The 27434-nt window shown below is 33.6% G+C and overlaps 1 protein-coding gene across 7 annotated transcripts in view; it reads right to left on the bottom strand.

Moving 5' to 3' along the window:
* Positions 1 to 27310, bottom strand: part of CCDC88A (coiled-coil domain containing 88A) — a 116353-nt gene extending 89043 nt beyond the window's left edge. For 3 of the 7 annotated variants that reach the window (XM_025045213.1, XM_025045215.1, XM_025045216.1), the window contains exons 1-3: positions 26409 to 27302; positions 26212 to 26312; positions 640 to 748 (exon numbers count right to left, since the gene is read on the bottom strand). In XM_025045213.1, coding sequence (XP_024900981.1) covers positions 640 to 748; positions 26212 to 26312; positions 26409 to 26471 — 273 coding nt within the window. In that variant the 5' untranslated portion in view covers positions 26472 to 27302. Of the gene's footprint in view, positions 1 to 639; positions 749 to 26211; positions 26313 to 26408 lie in introns of all 7 variants that reach the window. The other 4 variants (XM_025045214.1, XM_006909592.2, XM_025045217.1 and 1 more) reach the window with 4 other exon arrangements.
* Positions 27311 to 27434: the final 124 nt, after the last annotated feature.

Below are 27434 nucleotides of genomic sequence, written 5' to 3'. Positions count from 1 at the left end.
ATAAACAGTAAAAAAATATAACACACTAAAATTTGTGTGACACAGCTATGGCAATTCTTAGAGGTATACTGATAGCCTTGAGAATGCTCATATTTAAATTGTGAAACAGATGTCCGATTTAAGTTTTGAAAACCAATAAAAAGCACACTCTTCAAAAGCATAATTCAAGTAGTCTAACAAAGTATTATACTATGCAAGTTCTCAGGAAACTGAACTGGTTTTAAAACTTCATAAAATATAATATTTGTAAAATTAGATAATTATGATGTGCTTGCTTGTATCTCTTTTTTAATCTTGTTGAAAATGACAACTTTATATTAGGTTTTATTTTTTATTATTATAATTTTAATTAGTTAATTAATTTTTTTAATTGAAGAAATGATTTAAAATTTCCCCGTCTACCTCATACCTCGCCACTCCCCTTCGGTAACCACTAGTCCATTGCCCATGTCCATGAGTTGCTTGTGTCTTAACAATGCACAAGAAATAAACTGTTATTACTGTTCTATCTTCATCAAACAGATTAGTATGTGGAATACAATAAGCGTTAGTAAATGTTAGGTGACTGATACTAAATAACACAAAAATGTGAATATGCAAGCAGTTATTAAAATACTAGATGAAAAAAAGAACACTTACCTGGTAATAAAATTTTATCTGTCTCACCAAAATAGACAGATTATGAATTCTAAGTGAGGCATCATTGTTGACTTTTTTATTTACTCTCTGACTCTCAGATTTAGGATTACTGTAAGAAATAAAAAAATAAAGTTTAAACTAAAATCATACTAAAATATACTTATCAAACTACAGATGACTAAAAATAATCACATAGTACATTTTTTCTTTAAGCAAATTGTACATACATCTGCATTGAGAGATGATCCAAAAGGATGATTACTTTGACATGTATTCTGTGTTTCTAATTCATAATAATGCATCTGATATTTCTAAGACAGTGGCAAAATAAATTTGAAACATAAGTCAGATGTTGCCCTTCATTCTCATTTTGTCTTTCTAACTTCTTATTTTTTTGAATATATATATTTCCATTACCCAAAATAAATCTATTTAAATTAAGATCACAAAATATGGGCTAAAAGCCAGTATATTCTAATGGAAACAAATCTCCCAACCCTTATCCAGCATTAAACTGTTCACCTTGCCATGCCAAAATTAAATAAAATGAAATATGGGCTAATAACCAATAAATGTTATATCATCTCACTGGAAAATGAGGGCTATATTTGAAAAGTCAATATCCCCAAAAATTAAAGAATGAAGTGATGACACAGGTTAATACTTTTATCTTGAATAAACTTTGTAGATTTAATGAAAGCAAAGGATTCAGTGATTTTGAGGCAACAGAAACTGGAAAAAAAATAGGCCACGGTTAAGAATGAAAAATTCAATGACACCAAAAGCAAAAGCAACAAAACAAAAAAATACAACACAAAAAACCAAATGTGGCTGCATCAAACTTAAAAGCCTCTGTACAGCAAAGGAAACAGTCAACAAAATGAAAAGACAATCTATGGAAAGAAAGAAAATATTTACAAGGCATACATCCAATAAGGGATTAATATCCAAAATATATAAAGAACTCGTATAACTCAAAAGCAAAAAAAAAATCTGATTTTAAAATGGGCAGAGAAACTGAATAGACATTTTTCAAAGAAAACATACAAATGGGTAACAGGTACATGAAAAGGTACTTGACATCACTAATCAGGGAAATTCAAATCAAAACTACAGTGAGATATCACCTTATACTTATTAGAATGGCTATCATTAAAACACAAGAGATAACAAGGTGAGGATGTGAAGAAGAGGGAACTCTTGTGCACTGTTGATGGGAATGTAAATTGATGCAATCACTATGGAGGTGCCTCAAAAAATTTAAAAAAGAACTACTATATGATCCAGCAACCCCACTTCTGGATATATAAGGCAAAAGAAAAGAAAACATGATCTCAAAAAGATACTGTACTCCCATGTTCACTGCAGCATAACTTACAAAAGCCAAGATAGGAAAACTACCAGAGTGTACATCAACAGATAAATAAAGATTGCACGCATACACACACACAGGAATATTATTCAGTCATGAGAAAGGAAATCCTGCTACATTTGCATCAACATGGATGGATCTTGATGGCATTATGCCAAATGAAATAAGCCAGAGACAGAAAAATACTGTCTTTATTCTCACTTATATATGGAATCTTAAAAAAAAAAAAAAAAAAGTCAAACTCCTAAACACAGAGAATAGAAAAGATAAAAATGTGAATAGCTGTGTTAATTAACCAGATGGTGGGAATCTTTTCACAATGTATATGTATATCTGGAATCCTTTCACAATGTGTGTATGTATATATATAAAATCACCACTATGTACATTTTAAATATCTTAAAAGATAAAATTTTTAAATTTAAAAAAATTTAGTGAAGAGAACAGCATTGATTTACTATTTTTACAAATCTCTTTAACATTTAGTTTAATTTTTGTAAACAGGCTGATGCTCATCTTTATTTCTGCATTCCATCTATTCTTTGTGTTATTTTGGTTCAGATACATAAAGAAAACACAGCTTCACACAGACATATAGAAGCAGGAAGACTCTATGGACCCTCTGAAAGGATCTTCAAACCATACACTGAGAACTATTGCTTTGCTTCAACTATTCTCTTGCTAGCACTCAGAAAATATTGATCCTTCTGTCCTTTGACCATACTCACACAGTCAATCCCCAACAATGGATCAATTCCACCATCTACACTGAGATTGATCATACCACTAGATGAGAAAATAATACAAAGTAAACTAAAATATCAAATAGGAAGGAAGAGCAAACTTGCCCTCTTGCCATAAAGAACCAGAAAACTGTAGAAAACATATGCAATAATTGCTTTCAGACTCTGTACAACAGGTAATGCAAAGCTATAATCCCTAGGTAGGCTCTCTCTAGTGAAATAGTGAGGCACTTTCCAGAATAAGCTATTGGGAGGGGTAACCCAAGTCTCATGGAACTTGAAGAGACAAAGCTTGAAGTTTAAGGAGATTGAAATGACTGAAAAATATTAGAGAGAAGAAAGCTATACTAACAAAGAGCACCAAAAATATGACCTTAAGATTTTGGCGAAGTATTAAGTTGTGCATATGTACCCTAAAACTCCACAAAGCTGAGCAGAGAACAAGTACAGGAAAGTTCTATGCTGAGTAACGCCCAAAGATCACAAAGTGCAGAGAGGAATTCAAGTTCTGACCAAAGGGAAGGCGAGAACTTGACAAACACCCAGAGCATTTAGTAGAGACCTCAGAAAAGTCATGTTTTAGAAGAATAAACCAGCAATTGAGTAAAAGCTATGCCAGAACCTCCCTAACAAAACTTAAAAACAAGCCTTTAAAGGATTAAGCTGATTACAAGTTGACAATCTGCCAAAACAAAATTCATCACTCCTTAAAAGACCCAAACATTTCACAATGTAATTAATAACAATGTCCAGTATACAATCAAAATTACTAGACATGTAAAGAAACAAACGAAAAAATGTGACTCATGACTAGGAAAGAAAATGGAAACAGTCAACAGAAATAGACCCAAAAATGACAGCAGTCATGGAAATAGCAAACAAGACTTCAAAACAGCTATGATAAGTGCTCGTTTCAGCAGCACATTTATTAAAATTGGAACAAAACAGCTATGATAAATATATTAAAGGACTTAAAGAAAAACATGAACATTATGTAGTGAAAATGGAGACTTAAAAAAACTGAACTGGAACTTCTAAAGCTACAAAATACAATATATGAAATTAAAAAGTGGATTGCATGTACTTATCTATAGAAAGTAAACTGTAAAATAAAAGATAAGTAAACTTAAAGACACAGCTATAAAAAAAAAAAAAAACAGAGAGAGAGATTGATTGAGATTGAGAGAGAAAACTGAAATGAACAAAGGGGACGAAGTGCCCTATGGGGCAATATCAAACATACAGAAATGTTGCATGGACAAACAAAGATGTTTTCCTAAACCACAAGTGAGAATAAGTTGCTAACCTGATCCAAATAGCCCCTGAGTGTTTGTTTTCTACAAACTCATAACTATCAAAATCAGGAAATTAATAATGATAGATTTACTTCCATCTAATCTTTAGAATCCAATCAAGTTTGTTGTTCCAAATAATAAATGGAGGTCCGTTATAATAAAAGAACCTAGTTCAGAATCACACTTCGCATTCAATAGTCTGAATTGCAATCTTTAGTTTCTTTCAGCCTGGAAGTCTTTCTTTGAATTTCATGACCTAGATACTTTAAAAGGTTACAGTGTCAGTGATTTCACAGAATGTCCTTCAATTGGGTATGCCTTATTAGAATGTATCTGACTCATACATAAATTCAGGTTATGTATCTTTGACAGGAAAAACACAGAAGAGATGCTGTGTTCTTTTCAATGCATCCTAAGGGATGGTACATGATTTTGATTTGTCACATTACCGATGACATTTACCTTTATCACTTGATTAAACTGGTATGTGCCAGTTTCCTCTATCATGGTTACTATTTTCCTTTTGTAATTATTAAGTATTTTGTGAGGACACACTGAAACTTTAGCAACAATCTGATCTTCACCAGTCTTCAGTTTATTTATATCAGTACACTCATGGTTCCCTATAATATTCAATGGATCATAATCTATTATTATAATTACCTTGATGACTATTGAGGGTTGCCTTTTCATTTTGTTGATTGTTTCCTTTGTTGTACAGATGTTTTTCAATTTGATGCAACCCCACTTGTCTATTTTTGCTTTAGATGCCTGTGCTTTTGGGGCCATATCCATAATTGAGTTATTATTTGAAACCATTTTATAATTTTTTCTAGGAAGACCTTTTATTAGATATATTCTTTAATGCCTTCTAGTTTTCACTTTCAGAGTGAATGCAATATTTTAAATATATAGTTGCTAATAGGTTATTACTGATATATGAATGCTATCAATTTTTGTTTACTGCTCTTATCTTTAAAAACCTTGCTAAACTTTCTTATTCTAACGGCTTGTCTGTTGGTGCTCTTTGAGGTCTTCTTGAATATAATTTGCAGTTTTTCCATATTGATAATCAATTATTCCAACACCAGTTATTAGTTTATCACTCCCCACTGATCTCTACTTTTAGAGTCTATTCTATTTATCCATTTGTCTATTCCTATGTCAGTAAAACCTTTTTTATATGATTATAACTTTATTATTATCTTGAGTCTATTAGAACAAGCCCTCCTCTTTTGTTTTCATTTTCTAAATTGTCTTGGTTAAAAATACATAATGCTCTTTTCTAAGAATTTGAGGATATTTATTATAAGGTTTTATGAAAAACCTCATTGAGAGTTATTAGAATTTTGTTAATATTAATTTGATTAAAGAATGACATTTACATTAGTAAAATTTTTGAATTTCCCCACAAAGATCTTATACATTTAAGTTAAAAAAATTTTTCTTACTTGGGTTTTGTTTGTTAAATGGATTTGTTTTCCATTACACTACCTACTTATTGCTAGTATACGTCAGGAAAACTATAGTTTTCATATACTGCACTTCTGATTAACCATCTTTCAAAATGTACTCAGGTAATTTTCTTGGGTTTTCTAGGTAAAAAAAAAATCAGCAAATGACAGTTGACTCCTCTTTTCCAATCTACATCTCATTTCTATTTACTCACTGCATTAACAAATAATAATGGAGATAAGAGCTATCCTTATGTTCTCAAATTTAACAGGACTGTTTTTAATGTTTTATCATTAATGCATAAAGTTTGTCATAATTTTCTGATGGATACCTTCCTTCAAGTTAAGTTCCCTCCTATTCCTATTCAATATCTGAATGGGTGCTGGATTTTGTACAATTTTTCCGTATCTACTCTCATCTGACTCTTCTCTTTTAATATGTTAACGTAGCGAATTACATTGTTACTTCTAATACTGAATCAGCCTCACAAACCTAGACTATTTACTCATATCAGCTCCACCACACAGTATAACACTATCCCCTTTTTGGGGCACATAATTCTATCATAGGTCTTTTAATACTTAATTGCGTTTATGCCTCTCACTTCTCATTAAACCATAGCTTCTGACAGAGGCCATATTTTTCATGTTTTTACCTGTAAAAATAGCATATATCCTAAGCATAGTGTTTTAAAATTTGTTGCTTTCTAATGAGAGTCATGAGATGACATTCTCTGAGCTAACAACTCACTAGGCAGTCTGGAATAGACACTAAGGTTTGTGTTCCATAGATTGGTTGAATAACAAACAGAGTCCTAAACAATAACCTGAGATCTTTAGACAAGGGAGAATAGTAGTAAGGCAGGCTAAATCTGACCCCTGACTGATTTATGCTTAATGCCAGGGAAATAATGAACAGTGAAAGAGAAATGAGAGTGTAACCTGAAAAGTAGTTCTCTGAGGTAAAAGCACCAACTAGAACTAGTTACTAACAAAAACAAGGAGACTATATCACATTAGTCAGATCATGTGTCATGCCAGACAGCCACATGGTCAGGAAGTCATGATTAAAATCCATGATTATATGTTTTATATAATCAACTCTGGTACACTTTTAGTCAATAAGTTAGTCAATAAGTTAGTCAAATACTCATTGAGTACCTGATATGGCCATATTACTGAATGTATAAAAGCTTAGGTTAAGTCCAGCTATCACTGTGGACAACAATGTATCTACAGGTACATTTGGGAGAAGAAAGTAGGAACAACTTTAGTAACAAAAATGTTAGGTATATTACCAAAAGTTATGGAAATTTCATTTGCAATCATAGTCTGTAAATATCTTTCCTCTCTAGCCTTCTATTTTATTTCTATTTTCTTAACTCTATATTTGAATCCTCTCATGTATTTCTCAACCATGAATGTCTCCTATTTATATACTGATAACATTTAGATCTAAAAAATACTTTAGAGATTATCTAGTTTCACTATAAATCAGAAAATCAAAGTCCAAAATAGTAATTTACCTACGATCTTACTGTTTTTTTTCCTTTACTCTCTTTCAGCCTTTTCTCTTAACAGGATCATTGAGAAAAACAAACAAAATAAGACTAATAGTTTGGTTTGAGCAATGTTATCTATAAAACCCACGTGTATAAATCATTTTTATTGTACTATTTGAGCATATTCCTAATTGTTTTCACAGTAATCATTTTCTTTCCCAATCTGTTTATTACAGTGATATTTTATTATAAGCCTACGTATTTAATTCTGACAAAAATATCTGACTTCAATATTACAACTGAAAATGTATAAAAACTAAAAAAACCTGCAATTTTATAGTGCAAACCTGTTATTGCATGACAATAGAGAATTTAGATTACACTTTGGGATGGATGTCTAGTATTCTAATAATCATGCATGATTTCATTCTCAATTTTTTACAAATATTACCTTTGTAAAAAAAATATTATATTTGTCCTTGACAGAGTTGCTACCAAGTTTGTTTTCTAAATTGATTTTTTTTAAATTAGGTATTAAAGTTTTGTTTAACATTTTATGTTTAACATTCTTCATATGATATTTTGAAATTTATTCAGTTGCCCAAAAGGTTTTGTAGTCTCCTTTGCCTAAAGGTCTTCTAAGAATTACCAAGTTTTAAGAATTTAGAATTTTGGGCTGCTCAAAATCTTTTAAGAATTTTTTTCATAAAAAATTTTTATAAGTTTTATATTAAGTTTTTCGGTCTTTGAGAAAGATTGCTTATAACAAATTAAGACAATTCTGAATATAAAAAAAGGAAACTGTTTAGTTTTTATATACTAAGGGTTTCAAATGAAACTAGGAATTTGGGGAAAAGTGAAAAATACAATTTAGATAAACTAGAAAAAGTATTTTGAAAAATGTATGGAAAAGTACTTCAACACCTTAATTAACCTCATATTCAACAGAGATCTCAAAGATAGAAGAATGTAAGTTTGCTGCATCCTTTTATAAGCTACATGTTTAAAAATCTTTGCTATAATTACATGAGATGAGTATATTTCTGTGATCTAGTAGACTCACTAGGAAATCCAACAGAATAGTGGAGTTCTTTGGCAGAAGAGGCTGATACCTAGATACTCAGAGCCTCAGTTCAGTTTCTAATCTACACTGTACCAAATGCAAGTTATTTTAGTATGCAAACAGCAATGTAAAGTTCCTATTTCTTTAGAATCACTGGTCTTATCTATAAACTTTCAGGATGTGCATACCAACATAACTGCTAAGCACTCCAGGCCTGGACCTAGAGAGCAATAAACTTTCAATTACAAGGCTTGGGTTTCCCATTTGATGCATGCCTAATTTGAGCTAGGGTCAAATTGACATATGTTAAGATCATGGAAAGCAGGCCCTTTCACCCCAAGAATGTGATCCTCTTAATGTGAGAGGGACTAACTTCAGGAGAAAATGCTTGAAAAGTCCTAATCTCCACTCTTATTAAAAATATTTGAATATTTAAGGACAGATTTACTGGAAATTATGCAAATCAAGAAAGTTAATAATTTCAGGATAAACAGTATTTTTTATGCAATAATTATATACCACCTATCTCTGCAGGAAACATTATGTAGTTATACTAATATAAATACTGATTACTGATTTAACTAAACTTGTAATAAATATATTAGAAAAACAAAGAAAAAGAAATAGAGATGGGGCATAAAAAGAGCTAAAATCTCATCTATCATTATCAGAAGTCAACAGGTAATGTTTAAAAGGGATAAATCAAGAAATACTACGGTAGGCATATTATCATTATAGTATATGGGGGTAAATGACAAGAAATTGCTTAAAAAGTTAAAAGTTTTTGCTCTGGAGAACAACTGACATATGAATAAGGTTAAGGCAAGGGATACCCATTCTTCATCATGAACCTTTTGGTATTAAATAATCCTTTAACTATGTAAAACTTTTTTAAAGGGGGGAAAAAAATGAAAAATTTGTTTTATGAAGCTTGGCCATTTTATTTCCTTCTAAGGAAAAAATAAGTAATAGTATCTGACTGTTACTTAGCTGAAGCACATTTAATGAGGCTATGTACGTAGGATTCGATGCTAGGGATTCAGAGTCATATAGCACATGTGAGACTACGCATAAACTTAATAAAACAACATAAAAAATTTCTTCTGTAAAAAGTATATATGCTATGTAAAGACAGAAAGCACTCCATTCTCACATGCAATTTAATGTTTATTTCTTTATACAGTAAAAGTTGCAGTACATACAGTAATTTAAACAAACTAGATACAGTATGACTCCAGAATTCTCTAAAAAATTTGTGGTCTTATTAAGTATTCTAAGTATTCTGTTTTTCCTTCATGTTTAATACTTAAACTGCTAAACAAAGATTGATTCAGAACAGGAAGTTTTGATTAAGCTCCCTTTGAAAACACACCTTTAAAAAAAAAAGAATTTATCTTTGTCCTAAATAAAAGAGCTATTGAATCATACATATGTAATATATGAGCAAGTACCTTTTTAATCACACATAGCTATTTCCAAACTAACATAATCTCAAATCAACCAGTTCCTTTTATAAGATAAAAACTAAAAAATGTTGTAGAGGCAAATAATCTAACAATATAGCTTAAATTTGTCCAGCCAGGAGTTAAATGCAACATGGCAGCAAAAGAGGGCCTCAAGCAATTTCACATTTATAAATGACCTACTTATGACAAGATGCATTAATTTCAATAAACAGGCAATAATATTATCTACCACTGTATACAGTAATTTTTAAAATAAGGTAAAAGATAAAGGAAAAGTAAGCAATTCTACAACACTAATTTTCTAAGACTTGGTCCCGGTACAACCAAAGATTACGTCTTTACTTATTCATTGACTAATATCTATTAGAAACAGAAATCTGATAGTTTTAATGGCTTTATGCTCTTCTACCCTGACTGTAAAACTGTTATGTATCCTCTTGGACCATCTGTTTAGTGTTGGTGCTTAACAACTACATGTGCTCATGTTTTTGATCATGCCACTCTAATTTAAAACTAGTTGTATGCAGGATTTTTTTTTTTTAATTTTTGAGATACTTTATATGGCAACATATAATTACACAATATTTGCATGTCGCTATGGAACATTTGAAATAGCTAAGTTATCTGCATATCTAACTTTAAATGTTCATATACCAAAATGATTGCTTTATGGAAAATAATTAACTGGGTAAAAATATCACCATGTAGTGCTATCTAAGCAGTAAGGTATCTATTTTAGTCTCGAGGAGTATCAGGGAAATGAGTGGGTTTTTTTTTTTTTAAATATCCCTTTACCTTAATTTCTCCTTTCTCACAAACTCAATCACTGTGCATGATGACCAATAAAACCTAATATTAATATAATCTTTTATATAGCTCAAGAATATTTTCACATATATTAACTAATTTGATCTTCACAGTGACTAAATAGTCATTCTTGGAGAGGCATACGACATATAATGACCACATAGAGATTATTGACACAGTTCCCTTCATGTACTTTCTCATAATTTAAGATATATTAAGTTAGCGTTTCAAATGTTATACCTATCACATCTTCTAGTTAGCCGAAGAAATACCTATCACATCTTCTAGTTAGCCGAAGACTGAGCTAGCAGTACAGCATGAGATTCACTGATTTAACAAACAGAAACTAATGTTTTGATTTAAAGTTGCAAATGGACAAACAAAAAAATAAATATCCCATACTATACATACATTTAACTTTGATTTGATCTGAATTAGATAAAATGACTGAAGATCTACCCTTTTTTTTTAGAATGAGGAACCATAAGCCCTTTGAAGATTACGGTACAAGTTTTCTAACTTTTTGGTCTGAGGACTCCTTTTTACTCTTAAAAGTTATTGAGGACTCGAATAATTATGTGAATTATATCTCTATATATTTACTATATTAGAAATTAAAATTAAAAATTAAAAAAATTATTCATCCATCTAAAAATAACAAACTCATTGTATGTTAACACAAAGAGCATCTTTATAATAAATAACCATCTTTTCCAAAAACAGAAAAATTTTAGTGGGGACTGACATTCTTTTACAACTAAGTAAATCTCTTTAATGTTTGGCTTAATAGAAGACATGTGGATTCTTAAATCTGTTTCTGAATTCAATGTGCAGTGAGTGATACAGTATTTTGCTCAAAGTACATGAAGAAAACTGACAAATATACAATTAGAAAAAGGAAGAGTATTTTAATAGCTGTTCAGATAATTGATATTCTTCGTTGATATTACCAAAATTCAATAAAGGGTACTTTCTGAAAGGTTGGCTGCAATGTAGTATCTGAAACCGTATCAATGAACTTTTCTGTTATACATTAAAATCCACTGGTCTAACTGGCATGCTGAATGACTCTTTTACTTATCCATGATTTATTATTATGCATTGGTCATTTTGAAAATATTGGTTAATTGAGTTGCACAGATCTTCCAAATGCTGCATTTTATTATTCAATACAAAAAAATTATACTGATTAATATCACCTCCAATCTCATCAGAAAAGTCTTTAAATGCTGAGAAGCTACTAAGTTCATGTTTTGTGTAGTTCAAATTTTATCACTGACAACACCCAAAATCGGCTGTTTTCCTTGAAGTGACAGTTCATTTTTGAGAAAATGTCTGCCCAATACTCGAGTATGAATAACGAAAGCTTGTCAGTCGATCTTAAAAGTCAAAATAGTATTCTACAAAACAGACCCGGTTCAGCTTGCAACTCAAAAAATCATGAGTACTCTTCCTTGAGATAATCATCACACTGACTTCCCATTTTGTCCTACATAATGTTAAAAGATACGTACTCAATGGTCAAGATTCAATAAAATAACTTTACTGCTTCATCAATGACATTTTTAGGTTAAACTAAATTTCTTTTTAACTGCAAGTGCATAGTGTGAAAAATACAATGACTACCAGTGCAGTTTGGTACCACTCCTTGATTGATGCTAAGTTGTTAGCAGTTTTACCCACCTTTGCTTTTGTACCATCAATGCTTTTGCAGGACAGTCCAAAAAGGCAAACGAAATTTTAATATTATTAAGAAAATAATTTTAACCTGACCATCAGACCTCCAGCAGCCTGTCGATCTCACTTTGAGAACCACTGTATTAAGCAAATCAATTTCTGTTCTTGGTATGGAGACCTGAGTACTTAACATTTTGCTAATCAGTGCCTTCATAAAGTAACAAAATCTTCATTTAAATGATGGTCAACCACTCGGCCAATAACTGAAACGTAGATTGTTTATAGCACCAATGGGCATCACTGATTTGCGATGGAACTTTCAGCCATTGCCCTTAATCCTTAACAGAGTCACAGAGATTTGTTTTAATCAGTATTCTAGGGAGGTGTTTGCTCCAGACCCAATTAGTCCCAGAGACTCAAGAAATCTCAAACTGAGTTGATGTATAATTAGGTATTTTCCATGATCCAAGACAGACTTACAGCTTTCACTCCCATATTATCAATTTGACGGAGTTAAGGATTCGTAATCTGAAGTCCATAAACACGCCTAGAGTAATTCAAATAGTTCACCTGGTTAATTATCAGTGTCCAGTATCATAATTATTTTTAAAAGCAATAAAGCCCTCTGTAATTAAGAACTTTAAAAAACATTTTCCAAAGTATAATCTCTCCTAATTCATGAACTAACGTAGATAGTCATAGAAACTTACCTAAAGAGGTTTTTTAATTCAATAAGAATAACCATTTTCATCATCAGTTTCTCTAATATATTTTTTTAAAGTTCCCATACAGGATAACTCTAAGAATATAAATTTTATTAAAAACAGAATAAGATTATTGGTTTAACTTGCCCTTTTCAGTGTACCATAAAAGTGCTTCAAAATGAGCACAAACTAACTTCATTTTAAGCCTGCCAATTAAAGGCTAAATAATAGATGCCTATTAAAAAAGCACTACTAAGGACAGGCGAAATGAAAGAAAAAAATGCATACAAGAAATAAAAGAGAAAAAGAGCTGCACATACGAACAAGTGTAGTATTAAAAAAGATGTGATGAACTGAAAACAAAGTTAAAGGAAAGGCAAACAGAGAGTAAAGAATTATTAATAGACAAGTTAAAGTAATTTGCAGCGTGGGCTACAAATGGCCCAATGAAACAAGCAGTTTAGGGGACTTCTAATTTAATAAAATGGGTCACTAGTTTTTAAAAGACAGAGGAATAAACGACCTAACATTTAGAATATCTTGAAAGCTATGAACAGCGATTGATGGATAATGGGATGTTTAGAAGAAATGTACAATATTCAATAAATACCGGACTTCATTTCTCCATCGAAGAATTTTAAACAAACAAACAAACAAACAAAAAACCTCTGGAGAATTATGCAAAGAAGACCAGGATTTTCCTCTAGAGTAATCTAGAGTAAATAACTCAGGTAGTTAGATGAATATTCTTAGAAAAGAGAAAAATCTACTGAGGACATTGACCAAACTCTGAAATACTGCTGAGATCTTTCTATTATCACATATGAAACTTTGAATCCTAATAATATAAGTATGAAACAAAGATGGCTAAATTCTAATAATTAGTTATAATGTAACTCAGTTTTCAGGGAATTGTTAAATCTCCTAGATAAATGTAGACTTTAAAGCATTCCAATATCCCAAAAGAATTGTAATAAAATATCCTCAAAACTATTTTACTAAATAAGTTTGATAATGAAATATATACTAACAGTAATCAGAATTTAAACAAGAGCACAAATACATAGCTAACTGAAATGTTTCTCATACAAAATCTGGGATCATTGTCAAAACACATTGTTATACTATACATTTATATGTGTTTACGTGTAAGTTAGGAAAAATAAAAAGAAATAAATTTCCTTATACTTTCATGCAAAATTAAATATCCAAACCATGTCATTTTTCCTATAAATACATAATTTTATGTAGTCTGCCTGCTCAGCTATAATCTTGACATCATCTTTCATTCTCCCCTTTCACACAATATATCTAGAATTCCATCAATTCTTTTGCTATAGTCTTGATTTGCTCCTCCTTCTCCAATCATACAGCCCACCCTAATCTAAAATCTCACCACAATAAGCACAGATGACCATCCATCACCACATGGCCATCTAGTTGTCCCTGCCTGTTCCCCACCTTTGTTCCAAACACTAATACAATGTACATTTCATTTCACTGACATATTCTCAGTACTTACAATAGTGTACATAGTACATGTGCAATAAATATTAGATGAACTAAAATATTCCACAAACTATTCTGCAAACTAATGCCAAAATGATTTTCCTAAAATACTACTTTTAATCCCCTAATAAGAATTTTAAATGGCTCTCCAATGCCTGCCATATGCAGCCTAAATTATATGTTAATTATCAAGTTTCCTATAATCTAGCCTACTGAGCTTATGCAACTTCATATTCTATTTCCCAATTTAGATCCTCTACTAAAGATTGTCCCCTGACCATCTCCCAAATCATTAATACGTTTTTTCCTCAAGCTGCTTCCTAACTTAAAATATCCTCCTCTTCTCATTTATGGCTACCCAAGTCCAATCATACTTCAAATCTAACTTCCTCCCTATTTAGGTTTCCTTGACTATGCATACCTTTAGAAAGCCAAATCTAACTACTAACTTCTACACAGTTGGGCTCCCTAATCTACACACTCGCCTGCTCACTCTCAGTCTCTGTCTGTTTTTCTCTCTCTCTCTCTTTTTTCTGGCTCCTTATCTCCCTCCCTTTTATTCCTTCCCTCCCTCAAAAGACACATGTAAAATTCAAACAAATTAAAAAAATAAGAAGCTCATAACCAGAGATTTGTTTTCAAATATGTGCTTGGGATCATTCACCATTTAGTAGATTCATCTTAGTTGGTTATATACATTCAATACTACAAGATTCCGAATCATCACATGTATATTCTATTTACAAAAATAAAAATCTAATTTAATTCATTTGCAAAGATTTTGAACAGAGTTGGAAAAAATTAATTTAGCCTTCAATTATGAGAAAACATGACACTTGATTTTCCCTGAACGTTCAAGTTAACTGAGATTTTACTGTGATTTATCTTTTTTTAACCAATTTTGGCAAAAATGGATTGAAATATTGCATTCATTGGTCCTTCTCCAGAATTTCTCATGCTTCTTCAGAATTTCTCAACTTTGAACTAGGACCCAACACCTAAAACTAAACCATCTTTCTTGGTCCTTTACTACTCAGGCAAAGGAAATAGTCATGCTGTCAATAATAAAGTGAAGTTCAAAATTTTTTTTCTAGCCATCGCTAGGAAAGTAGTCATATTAGGAATATACTATTTTTAAAATTTCCTAAAAAACTATTGAGATATTCCCAGAGTTTGATTTTTTAATATAAGGACTATGCTAAAATAAAAGGTTACAATTACCAGTCTTCTTCCTTCCTCACTATTAAACTATTCTTTAATTATAATTGTTAAAATTAGCCTATTTATTTTCCGGCTTTCCATTTTAATTCAAAATACTAATTTCTATCTCTAGTGGTAATCAAGAGACCATAACAGCATAAAGAATAAGGAAGTAAATTCCTTCTCCTCTTTAGTTATTTCACTCTATTCCATTTTAATCCATCCATTACCATTTTTTAACCCTGGCCCTAAATCGCCATTCAGAACTGCAACCTCCAAAATCTCAAATTCTGACCTCAACCTCCTTTTCCACCCTCTTACTCTTTCACTCCTTCTAAACCTACTCTTCTTCATTCTTATTGCAACCTCCAGTCTATCAGCCTTCTCCTGATAACACCTGCTTTTTTCCCCACTTTAATGCTCACACTCTACTCATTTCAACTATTCACCTGAGAATATCCCACATCTACATATCAATCTCCAATTCTGAATAAACTCAAGAGATCTTTTTGTCAGTTTCTGAACAGCTAAGCTTTACTAAGAAGTTATTCAACCATTTTGACTGGCTCCACTACAAATGTGTGGTTTCTAAATCTCAAATAAGTCATCAACCCTGCATGACAATACTTGTATTCATCTTTAACTGACTCCCTTTGTGAAGTCTTCCCAGCAGCTTTGTGAAATTTTTCCACTTTCCTCAAACCTCCAGCCTTTCAATGTTGCTGTTTTCTAGGAACTGTCATTAGCTATCATCTGTCTTTTTTTTTCTAAATAGCCATGTCTTTAGTTTCTGTTACAAACTTAAAAGGTAATTCCCCTATCTCTATCTCAATTCTACACCTTTCTCCTGAGCACTAGACCTACGTACCCACCTTCCCACAAGATATTTCTCACTGTTCACCAAACATTCCAAAATAAACTTTAAAAATAAATTTTCTATACTTCCCCTCCCTTCAACTTTTAATCTTCCTGTAATGCCTTATTTACAAAAGGCAATACCCATCCACTCTTCGCAAAAGTAAAAAACTTGGTAATCACCCTAGACTCATCCCTCTCTCATTCTCTATATCGAATTAGTAACCAAGTCCCATCACCTCAGCATTCTCTTTCATATCACTTCTACATCAATGCAGTTTATATTTCTGTTCTGGCCTTCACCAGCACCAACATCAATCTTTTTAAATTGCAAATGCTTTTATTTCAATTCCTTCTATGATTTCTACAACCTATATTACTGTTTTTCAAGCTGCACTAGTGACACCTTTTAAAGAAAATTATCAAGAATTTCTGAGGATCTGTCCATATATATCCAAAGAGTCCATGGACTCAGTCTAAGAAAGTGACTTAAGAAACTAACCTTCGTCTATGAAAAGAACTTTCAATTGTAAATTATTGCTGCAAAAGAATTTTATTACCTCTTGAAAAATAACTCAAATTACTGAAATGAAAACACAAAAATTAAAATTCCTGAAGTATTCACGGACCCCCAAGACTGTCTGCAGCCCAGTTTAAGAAACACTAGTTGTGATGCTTAGCTTTATATGTCAACTTGAATGGCCCGTAGTGCCCAGATACTTGGTCAAACATTATTCTGAATGTTCTGTGAAGGTGTTTTGGGGTAAGATTAACATTTAAATCAATGGACTTTGAGTAAAGCAGATTATCCTTCATAACGTAAGTGGGCCTCATCCAATCATATGAAGGCCTTAATGGGACAAAGACACTCCTGCTAACAAACTGCCTTTACTGCTTTTCTTCTCTGAGTCTCCAGCTACTGCATCACATTTTGGACTAACCAAACCTCCAGAGTCTCATGAGCCAATTCCTTTCAATCAATCAATCAATCTCTCCATAGACACACAGACACAAACACAGACACACAGACACAGAGAGTCATACACACATGCACCCATCTTATTGGTTCTGTATCTCTGGAGAGAATCCAAACTAATACATGTCTCTACAGGAAAAAATACAATCTTTTAAACATGGTATCTGAGGACCATTTCCCATGCGCAAGAAGCATACAGTCTCTGCTTTGACCATACAAAATAACCTACAGTTCCCTGATTCCACCATTTTTATTCAAATCTTTATGCTATTTTCTTTGCTTAAAATGTCTTTCCTCCTACTCTCACTCTTTATGACTCCTTTTCACCTGACTGCTCCTACTCAAATTTCATGTCCCAGTTCATATGTTCCCTCTTCCAAGAAGGCTTTTCTCCATGTAAATAATCACTTCTCTTTGTGCCAACATTGATCAAGAACATAATTCCACTATGTAGCATTTATATCACACTGCAATTTGTTTACATGCTCATTCCCCTTACTAGTGGGAAACAGACCATACTGATTTAGCATCATATCTCCAGTACCGAGCAGATGGTTTGTCATATAGTAAGCCCTCAGACACTACTTACTGAATGAATAAATTGATACATGAATGAACCATCCCTTCATCCCTATTAGTGAATACTGCATTTAGATCTCAGCAAAAGAGGTCTCTACCCGGAGTCACACTCTGGCCCTCCTCAGTCCATGCCCCTCACCACTGGGCAAGAAGTCCACGGAAACAAGAAGATATGCCCATATATTACTCCCTTCTAGCTGATACTCCAATTATCCAAAACTTTGAAATTTCTTACCTAAATACCTCAACCCAATTTCAGGGCCTGCATAGGCCTCTTTTTCCAGATGTATACAGCCTTGGGCCAAGAAAGAGCTGTTTGGAGGAAGGAGTATAAGAGCTTGGGCCACGGGCATGCATGCAGGATGTCCACAGACATACACAGGACACCCCTTTGTGGTGCCCAACAGAGTCAGGGATGACAGGAGGAGGTTGGGCTCTACCACATTCTGATATGAATCCATGAGTTTATAAATTCTGAATTCCACAAATTCTAAGTTTGAATCTTTCCTTTTAAGTCATTATGAAGGCGTATTTATCAAAATAAAAGACATATTTAACAATTTGCTCGCGTGGTTTAGAACCTTTAAATATTTAGGACTATTGTAGTAAATAAAAGTTTGCCCTAGGCCTCACTAATATTAGAGAAAGGCTTCCTTTATTCACTCAGAATAAAGTTTATGACTTTCATAAGCCTAGTTTTATCATTTAACCAGCAAAATAGAGCTAAAATAATATAGGAATAAAATCAGGAATAAAGAAAATATTAAGATTATTTTCTAATTTCAATAACTGGTTAAGTAATACATTAAATGAATGATCCAGGATTTAACTTATAACCCTCAAGTCTATCTTTTTTTCCTTTATACCACACTGACTCTAAAAGTAGCTAGTTTACTAATAACTAAATCGAAATATTAGACAGACATCTCAGTATCAATTAAACTCTCGAATATTTATTTTAAAATGCTAAAATTTAATGCTTAAGGTGGTACCAATCTGTTTCATAATTCCTAAAAGAAGGTAACTGGTGTTCCTCTGAAAGAGCACAATTAAGAATTGGTCTTCCTTTCCAACTATCCTGTGAGGACTAGTTTCCCATCATTAATATATATTACAGAGAGAAATTTCAGTTAAAAATTTTAGAAATACTCCCATATGTAGCAATTAGTTCACCTGTTCTTCTCTAGGTTGTCATCGTTTTCTATAGCTTAACCAGATATATCTCATACTGAGAATCATTATGGATTGTCTTGAAGACGTCAGACCAACATAAGGCTGCGGACAAAAATCTCAATATATTGGACACCATCAGGAAAGTTACTGGAAACCAAACTGAAGGCACAGTGTATTCCACTATCAGACAAAATCATGGACTATGACTTGTTCTTATCACCTCAAGCAAGATGTAACAAAGGTGGGAAAAATATCCAACAAAGGTAACAAAAACAAAGGGACAGAGAGAGAACAGAAGAAAAGGAGAAACAGAAGACAAACTAAAAAGTAAAACAAATTAAATTCTACAATACTAAAACTAGAGTGACCTCAGATTTTGGAAATGAATAAAATTATAAAATGTCTTCATTCATTCCTTTGACATTTACTGAAAACTTATGACATACCAAATTTATACTAAGTGGCAGTGGTATGTGCCAGGTTCTATGCTAGGTGCTAGGGATACACATAACACAAAATCTCTACCGTCTAAATACTGTCTAGTAGTCACATCACTTTAACAATTTGGAAAAGGTAGATAGAAATCATAGGGGAGAGAGCAATTAACTCTGCCAAGGGACTTCATGGGGTATTAAAGGATAAGTAGGAATTTGCTAGGCAAAAAAAAAGTGGGGAAAAGGCACTCTAGGCAAATTGATTACTATATAATAATAGTAATAAAACAATAAAGATATCAACACCTAGCATTTACTGAACACTTGCTATATACTAAGCATTGCGCACAAATTATTCTATTAGATTCCCATAATAACCCTGTGATTCTCTTTTTATCCTATTTATAAATAAGGAAATTGAGCAATTAAGTAACTTGCTAAAGATCATACAGCTATATAGGCATGACATCAACAGAGATAATACAAAACTAAGCTGTGAATGGCCATGACTTGTTTGAGGAAATATAAATAAGTAGGTACGGTATAGCAGAGGATAATCATGACAACAACCAGCACTGGGAATACTGTGATCAACAGAACAGAAAATAGCAGAGATGATGTCTACTCCAGGAAGAAAACATTATCTCCCATTCTATAGATGTAGGAACTGAGATTTGTAGATTCTAAGTAAATTGTTTAAGGTCACACACTAATAACTAGCACAGTGAGAAGTGAACCGAAGTCTGTCTGACTCAAAGCCCAAATTCATTCGAGTTTACTGCACAGCCTATTATTCATTCATGCAACAGAAGTTTAGCAGGAACCTACTGTATGTTGAGCACTATGCTAGGATTAGAGAAATGAAGATATAAGTCCCTGGCTTTAAGAAATTCACAGGTTACTATGGAAAACAGTATGGAGGTTCCTCAAAAATTGATCTACCATATGATCCAGCAATCCTTCTACTGGGTATTTACCCCAAAGACTTGAAAACCCACATCCAAAAAGATATTTGCACATTGATATTCATAGCAGCACTATTCACAGTGGCCAGGACGTGGAAGCAACCAAAGTGTCCTACAATAGATGACTGGCTAAAGAAACTGTGGTACATATATACAATGGAATATTACTCAGCCATAAGAAGAGATGAAATACTGCCATTTGCGACAACATGGATGGACCTCGAGATAAAAGCAAAATAAGCCAGACTGAAAAAATTGAAAATCACGTGATATCACTTATACGTGGGATATAAACCTAAAAGCAACAAATGAACAGGACAAACAGAGACTCAGGGACACGGACAATGGACTAGTGGTTACCAGAGGGTAGGGGGTAGGGGAGAAGGGAAGAGGCAGACAGGGTAATGGAGGTCAAATATAGGGGGGTTGAGGGAGGGTGAAGTGGATAAAGGGGATCAAATATATGGTAGCTGAAGGAAACTGGACTCTGGGTGGTAATCACACAATATATAGATGTCAAACTATAATGTACACCCAAAAATTATATAATTGTATTAACCAATGTTACCCCAATAAACTTAAAAAAATAAAAAGAAATAAAATAAAAAGAAATTCACAGGTTAGTCAACAGAGTCAAATATATCAAGAACTGCAATACGGTGAGATAAATGCTATCACTGAAGTATATATAGGGTCTTAGAGAAGCACAAGGAATTCTAAGCCTAGGATGAGCCAGGGAATAGCAGAGAAACAATGACAGTAAGCAAGCAGGAGTCAGTTAACAAATCAACAGTGAGGAGGCAGAAGAGTATTCTAGAGAAGGGAAGAATGTATAGAAAGCTACAAAAATCGATGAGAACACAGCTTATCTTTAGGAATTATAAATTTGCTTAATCTTAAGCTATGCACTAAGAAGTGATACTATGTATGAAAAGATAAAACTACAGAATGAGGCAGGAGCCAGATCTCAAAGGAGCCTGCATGCTTAAGTAATGTGTTTACTTTACTGTCAAGGCAGAAGCTATTGAACCATTTTAAAGATAGGAGTGTTTTAGAAAGTTTCATATGATCATAGATGAGAAGACAAGTTGAAGGGAGCAAGCCCAAAGGTTAAGAAGACCAGGCAGGGGCTATTACATTAATCTAAGAGTCAGGACACATCAGAGAAATATTTGAGAGGTAAATCACAAAACTTGGTAATAAGACAGCAACTCTGACTACATCATTTGTTTTTAAAGAAGCAACAAACAAAAACAAAACTAAACAAAAATTAGAAGGCCCAATGAGAAAACCTGAGAGTGACTGTATCAAAATTCAGAGTCAATGCCATACTTGCTAGGACAACCTATATATTTTATAAGTCATGTTAGGGTTATTATAGTAATAAAGCTAGCACAATCTACTTTTTAATCTTAATTGCTGATAGAACTCAGAAACATTTCTTGGTCAACTTCCTCTTCAGATAAATGGTTTAGGTATACTTTATGAAGCTGTTTCTCAAGAAATACTTAAACAGAAGTTGGATGACCATGTATCAGGGGTTTAATAAAAATGATTTTCATAGATGATTTCTAAAGTTCCTCAAGATTCTAAAAGAAGAAAAAAGCCATAACAAGTATATCACCAAGTATTTCAAAAATAGATCCCTATTGCTAACTAATGGGGTTGAATCATAGAGTAATTCCAAATATCGTTCTGATACTACTAACAATTTTCTCAGTACTTAAAACCCTAACCTAACATAAGCATATTTTCAAATGCTTAGGTAATATGAATAGCATGCTTTTAAAATGCTAAGGTTATAAAATTAACTACTGTCACAAATTCCTTGAAAATTCACAGCAAGTAATCAAAATTGGTAACAGAACTGTATTACATCTAAGAAAAAAAAGAGGTTACTTCTACTTCACTGCCACCAAGCCCTATGTCTATAACTAGCACTGAGGAAAAAAAAAGATTTCAATCTGTTAAAGTAGGAAAATACCCTGCGGCATGCAGAAGAGCCAGCCCATCATTCCAGATCTCTAAATAGCTTACTCTCCCCATTAGTTAAAGAGGACTGACACAATGTCACAAGCTCTTACAGAGATTCTTTGATTCAAGGAGCTACTCAATGAAATCCAAGATTCATCTCTGAATACAGTGAATCCCAAGCTAGTGAACGAACTGAAATTAAGGCAGAGTCAGTAAACTGGCATAAAGAAATCAACTCTACTTTCAGGTTCTGGGTGCAAAATGGCCACTCCAGTCACTAAATTAATCAATATTCTTACTCTCAGTAAACATTTTAAATGAAAATAAAATTCTACCATAAGGCTCTTATAACAAAATTCCATGCCACATCTGAAAGCAAGACTATAAGACTGGCAGGGCAAAAATTTAATTATAAGTATATAAACAGATTTCCATTTCTGGCCAAGATGGAATGACAAGAACCAAATTTACCCTCTCGCCTGAAATTGGAAAAAAAAAAAAAAAAAAAAAAAAGGACAAAATATAAGAAACATTTTTTTCAAGACAATGTATATCAGGCAACAAAGGACAATAGATCCCTGACAGATGAGGAAACACACAAGGTGAATCTTACAATTGTCCTAGCTTATCACCTTGAAAGAGTTTCTAGGCAACACAACAGAGATGGGGAACCCACGCAGAGCACAGTGGTCTCCCTGAGTTGAAGAGACAACTTAGTCCAGAGATAGAAAGATGACTATCATAAACAATGCAGAGTATTTGAGAGGAGAGAGGTGCACAATAGATCCAGAGTTCTGCAGAGGATATCTCTCAAGTCTTCAGGTGAGTACTTATCAATACATACATGTGAGGAGACTACCCAAGGACAGTGAAAGAACCATCAAAAAGGATTAGAGGGAACACCACCCAGAGCTCACACTGGTTCAGGAACAGTTCCTGTTCCCACTGGCCAGAGCACTCAGAAGGGTTTTGCCTCAATAATGTGACAAAATGGTACTGCCTAGCACAACTGAAAAGCAAGATCTGAAAGATCAAACTGTTTGCAAGTTAACTGCATCCCAGAACAAAGCTCAAGAATATTTAATGGAATTTAAAATATCCAGCACCAAACAAGGTAAAATTCCAAATGTCTGGCATCCAATCGAAAATTACAAAGCATACAAAAGCAAGAAAACACAATCCACAATGAGAAGAAAAATCAATCAAAACCAATCCATAACTGACACAGAATTATATACCTGGACATTCAGCTAAAATGAAAAATATACTGGATGGGATTAAGAGCATATTACAGAAAAAAAGATTAATGAACTTGGAGACATAGCAAGATTACCCAAATGCAACTGAGAAGACTGAAAAAAAAAAAAATTGAACAGAACATCAGTGAACATCAAGCAGCCTGATATACATGTAACTGGACTTCCAAAAGAAGAAAAGAGGGTAAAAAATAAACTGTGTATGTAAATAATGATCAAATTGTTTTCAAATTTGTGAAAAAAACACAAATCCACAGATCCAAGTTGCTCAATGAACTCCAAGCACAAGAAACATGAAGAAAAATAAAGTTTCACTTACAAAGGATTCTCGCTCACAAATTAAATAACCAAATGTAATCTAGAAATTACTTAGGCTAACTTTTAGGTTAACTTTCTGGGTACAATTTCAACTGACAATTTAACAGAGTACAATAACTCAAACATTAACTTAAGTGCTTAACAAAAATCTTAATAATTTCAAATTTTGCAAAATATAGCTTTTAAAACAGTGTATATTTTGTTATCCCATTGGGTAAATAAATAATTTATTAAACAGAATTCATGTTGATCTTATTTTAGCAAATTATTTTTTAAAAGCTAAAGTATACTTCCTCCTTTTTTTCTTAATTTTCTTTTCCTTTAATTTATATAGGTCATTCAGAACAGAATTAGGACGCTGAAAAATCTTTTAAAGAAACTGAGAGGTGGAACTGAAAACAGAAGCAGATTTGAGGTTTGGAATGAAGCTAGTCCTCCTCAAAAAACAACCTGGCAACTAGTATTTTAGAACACCATTACTTTCAAAATACCCATGTATATTTTCAAAATTGTACTCAAAGTAGAAACAAGCTATAGTGTTTTTAACACCTTGGCTAACTATTCAGGACTCAAAAATTTTTAAATTTTTTTTAGAAAAAGAATCATTCAAATAAAAACCACTAAAGTGGAAAACTAAAGTAATGTAGTTTCCTATTTTTGTGAACACACCTATTTTTTTTAGAGTTCAGTATACAAATTCAAAATTTGTCTAAAAACAAGCAAGAAAAGAGACATAGGGGAACAACTTCTGAGCATCTGATATAATGACTATCCTTCTTATGCATGTTCCCTAAAATAGAAGTCAATTTAATTATTCTACCATTTTGCTTAGGAAATAGTGAGCTATTTCAAAGATTAAAAAAATAGTTCCATGGGAGAGCTGCCAAAAATATATTTACTATTCCTGGAAATAATTAATGTCTACATTCCTTTTATCTTTTGTATGGAAAAAAATCTATACACTCATTTAGATAACATACGTATTTCTCTGGGTGTCAATACAAATAAAACACTTTAGTATAGTATAATAGTATTATAATACTTCTCTGCAGGAGCAACACATACGTGAAAAACAGCACACACTCTTAGAGCATACAGACTACAAATCTCTTAGAACACACAGACTGAGAACTTATCACTGTATCAAGTATTTATGGATTTGACTTCTCTCTTTTAAAGAAAATCGATAAATGTAAAACGAAAAATAATTTCCAATAAAATACAGAAATGATACTTTATTTAGGTTATTTGTCTATTAACAGTATGCTTATTCTCTAGTAACATTAATAATGCACTAAATTCCCACATAAAATATGAGAATGTCTTGAAATTGAAAGTTCCAAACTATGCTTGTAATCAGACTATTCAAGAGAAATAAGGCTAAATACACATTATTTTGAGCACGACTATAATATTCAGTTTGATAAACTATACTTATGTACTTAAAATGCATGTATGCTACAATATCTTCGATGATACAAATGGAGCTTTTTATTTCAATGATCCAGCTACCAAGATGATTTCAATATTTAATTCCCATCTCAAAACTTTCCTAGTTAATACAAACTCAATATCATAAACATAAGACAAAGATTTGCCTACCAAATCATTACCTAGTTGTCATCAAGATTTCAGTCGCCTGTATTTCAAAACTCGCTCTAATACCTTAAAATGATCCCCCAAATAGTAATCTAATAATTCACACAATAAATCTACTCAGACTTCAGTTATTATAGGTATTTAAATTACTTGCTACAGCAACAGTTCCTCCCCAATCAGAACTATTGTTTGAAATTCTCTCTAATGTTATTATTTCACCAGTTTCAAATTTTGAGCCATTTATTTTTACACTCAAAGGTTAATAAGAAACATTTCTGCATCAAATGCACCCAACTTCACAGCAAAGGCTTTTTCCCCCATAGGAAACTATTCTCATTCTGTCTCTCATTTTACCAAATTATCAAAGAGGACACGATGTGGTTTGAATTTCAGCACAAGACAATAAGTAACAATACATGGTTTGCAGAATGAAAAATTAAAGTTTCACATTTTTAACAGGTATAATCATTGGGTTGTGGTAAACAGGCTGGGCATGTACGATTATTACTCCTCTCAAGTTCCAATTGTTAAACCACCTGAAATTTTTTGGCCAAAGAACCAAATTAGCTTAAGACATAAAAGCTCTAAGTTCACAGTATGCAATTTTTCAAAGAAAACAAGTCACCTATAAAAGAAGAAAAAAACACTTACATTTGAAGCATGACCTGGTTCAAAAATACCCCATCCACCAAAGCCACATATTCATCCAGGTTGGTTCCATTTCCTGCAGCCAGAGGTCCAAATGTTTTAACCTAGAATAGAATGATCATCACGACACGAACGCCCACCTCCATCTCTGCAGCCACAAATAATGCAGCAAAATATACAATAAATACCACCACACTTACCCAAGTGACCAACGGGCTAATCATGAACTGCTCCAAAAGAGGAGTAAAAATCTCGTTCTCCATTTTACAGATAATGTATTTGAAAAAAAAGGAACTACCACAAAAATACGCCTAGGGAATTGGTCATTAAACGTAGAAGTAGAAATCAATGAAAGTCCATTTTGGCACGGGAAGAAAATCCCATCGTGGAGGGGAGGAAAAAACTCTCCCTCCTCAAAAAATACCCCAGAGGGAAACGAACCGAAATCCCGAGAAGTAGCTTCGACAGCAGCCACGAGCCGCAGCCTGCACTGGAAATGTCTGTACCGGGCGAGGAGGGGCAGAGAAAAGGCATCTGGAGGAGGAGGAAGGGAAAAGAGGATGGAGGAGCAAGACAAAAAGCCCGTCAAGGTTGCCCAGCTTCTGGAGAAAGGAGCCAGACCAGCGAAGCTGCCTCCAATGAATTAATCCCAACGTGGGCTAAATGAAAGACCACGTTAGATGCGGTTTCGAGCGGCCGCCAGGCTCGACCTCCGCGTTCCGCTCAACACGTTCCACCCACCAGTGGGCATGGAGCCGCTTCGACCCCGTGGAGCCTCCCCTGTCCGCAGCCCCTCACCAACGATAGGCAGGGCTCGCCCCTTCTCCTCGAACAGATACCATCTCTTCGCCGCCCTCAAGCCTCGCCTCCAGCCCCCTTCCCCTCCCAGGGGGTGGGGGCTTGACTGTGTGTCCCTAACGACCCAGTTTTCTGAGCTCCGCCAGCCTTTTCAGTGCGCTTCTGGGAAGCCCTGGGACAAAATCACCGCCGCGCTCCTGCCTAATCCTCTGCCCACTCCCGAGGAGCCGGAGTAACGGCCTCAGAACCGCAGTGCCGCATCACACCCCTCTCCTCGCAGCCCAACCAGCGCCGAGAGCCCGCCGTCAAAAGGAGCGCGCTGCTCCCTCCGCGCCCATATCCTTCCGCCGACTCCCCGCCCCTCCCGCGCCGCAGCCTCTGGATTGTGGGAGAAGAAAACCGCTGCATGAGCGCGCTCCCGAGCGGGC

Source organism: Pteropus alecto, unplaced genomic scaffold, assembly GCF_000325575.1.
Source record: "Pteropus alecto unplaced genomic scaffold, ASM32557v1 scaffold131, whole genome shotgun sequence".
Taxonomy (NCBI): Eukaryota; Metazoa; Chordata; class Mammalia; order Chiroptera; family Pteropodidae; genus Pteropus; species Pteropus alecto.
This window is presented reverse-complemented; position numbering and strand designations above follow the sequence as displayed.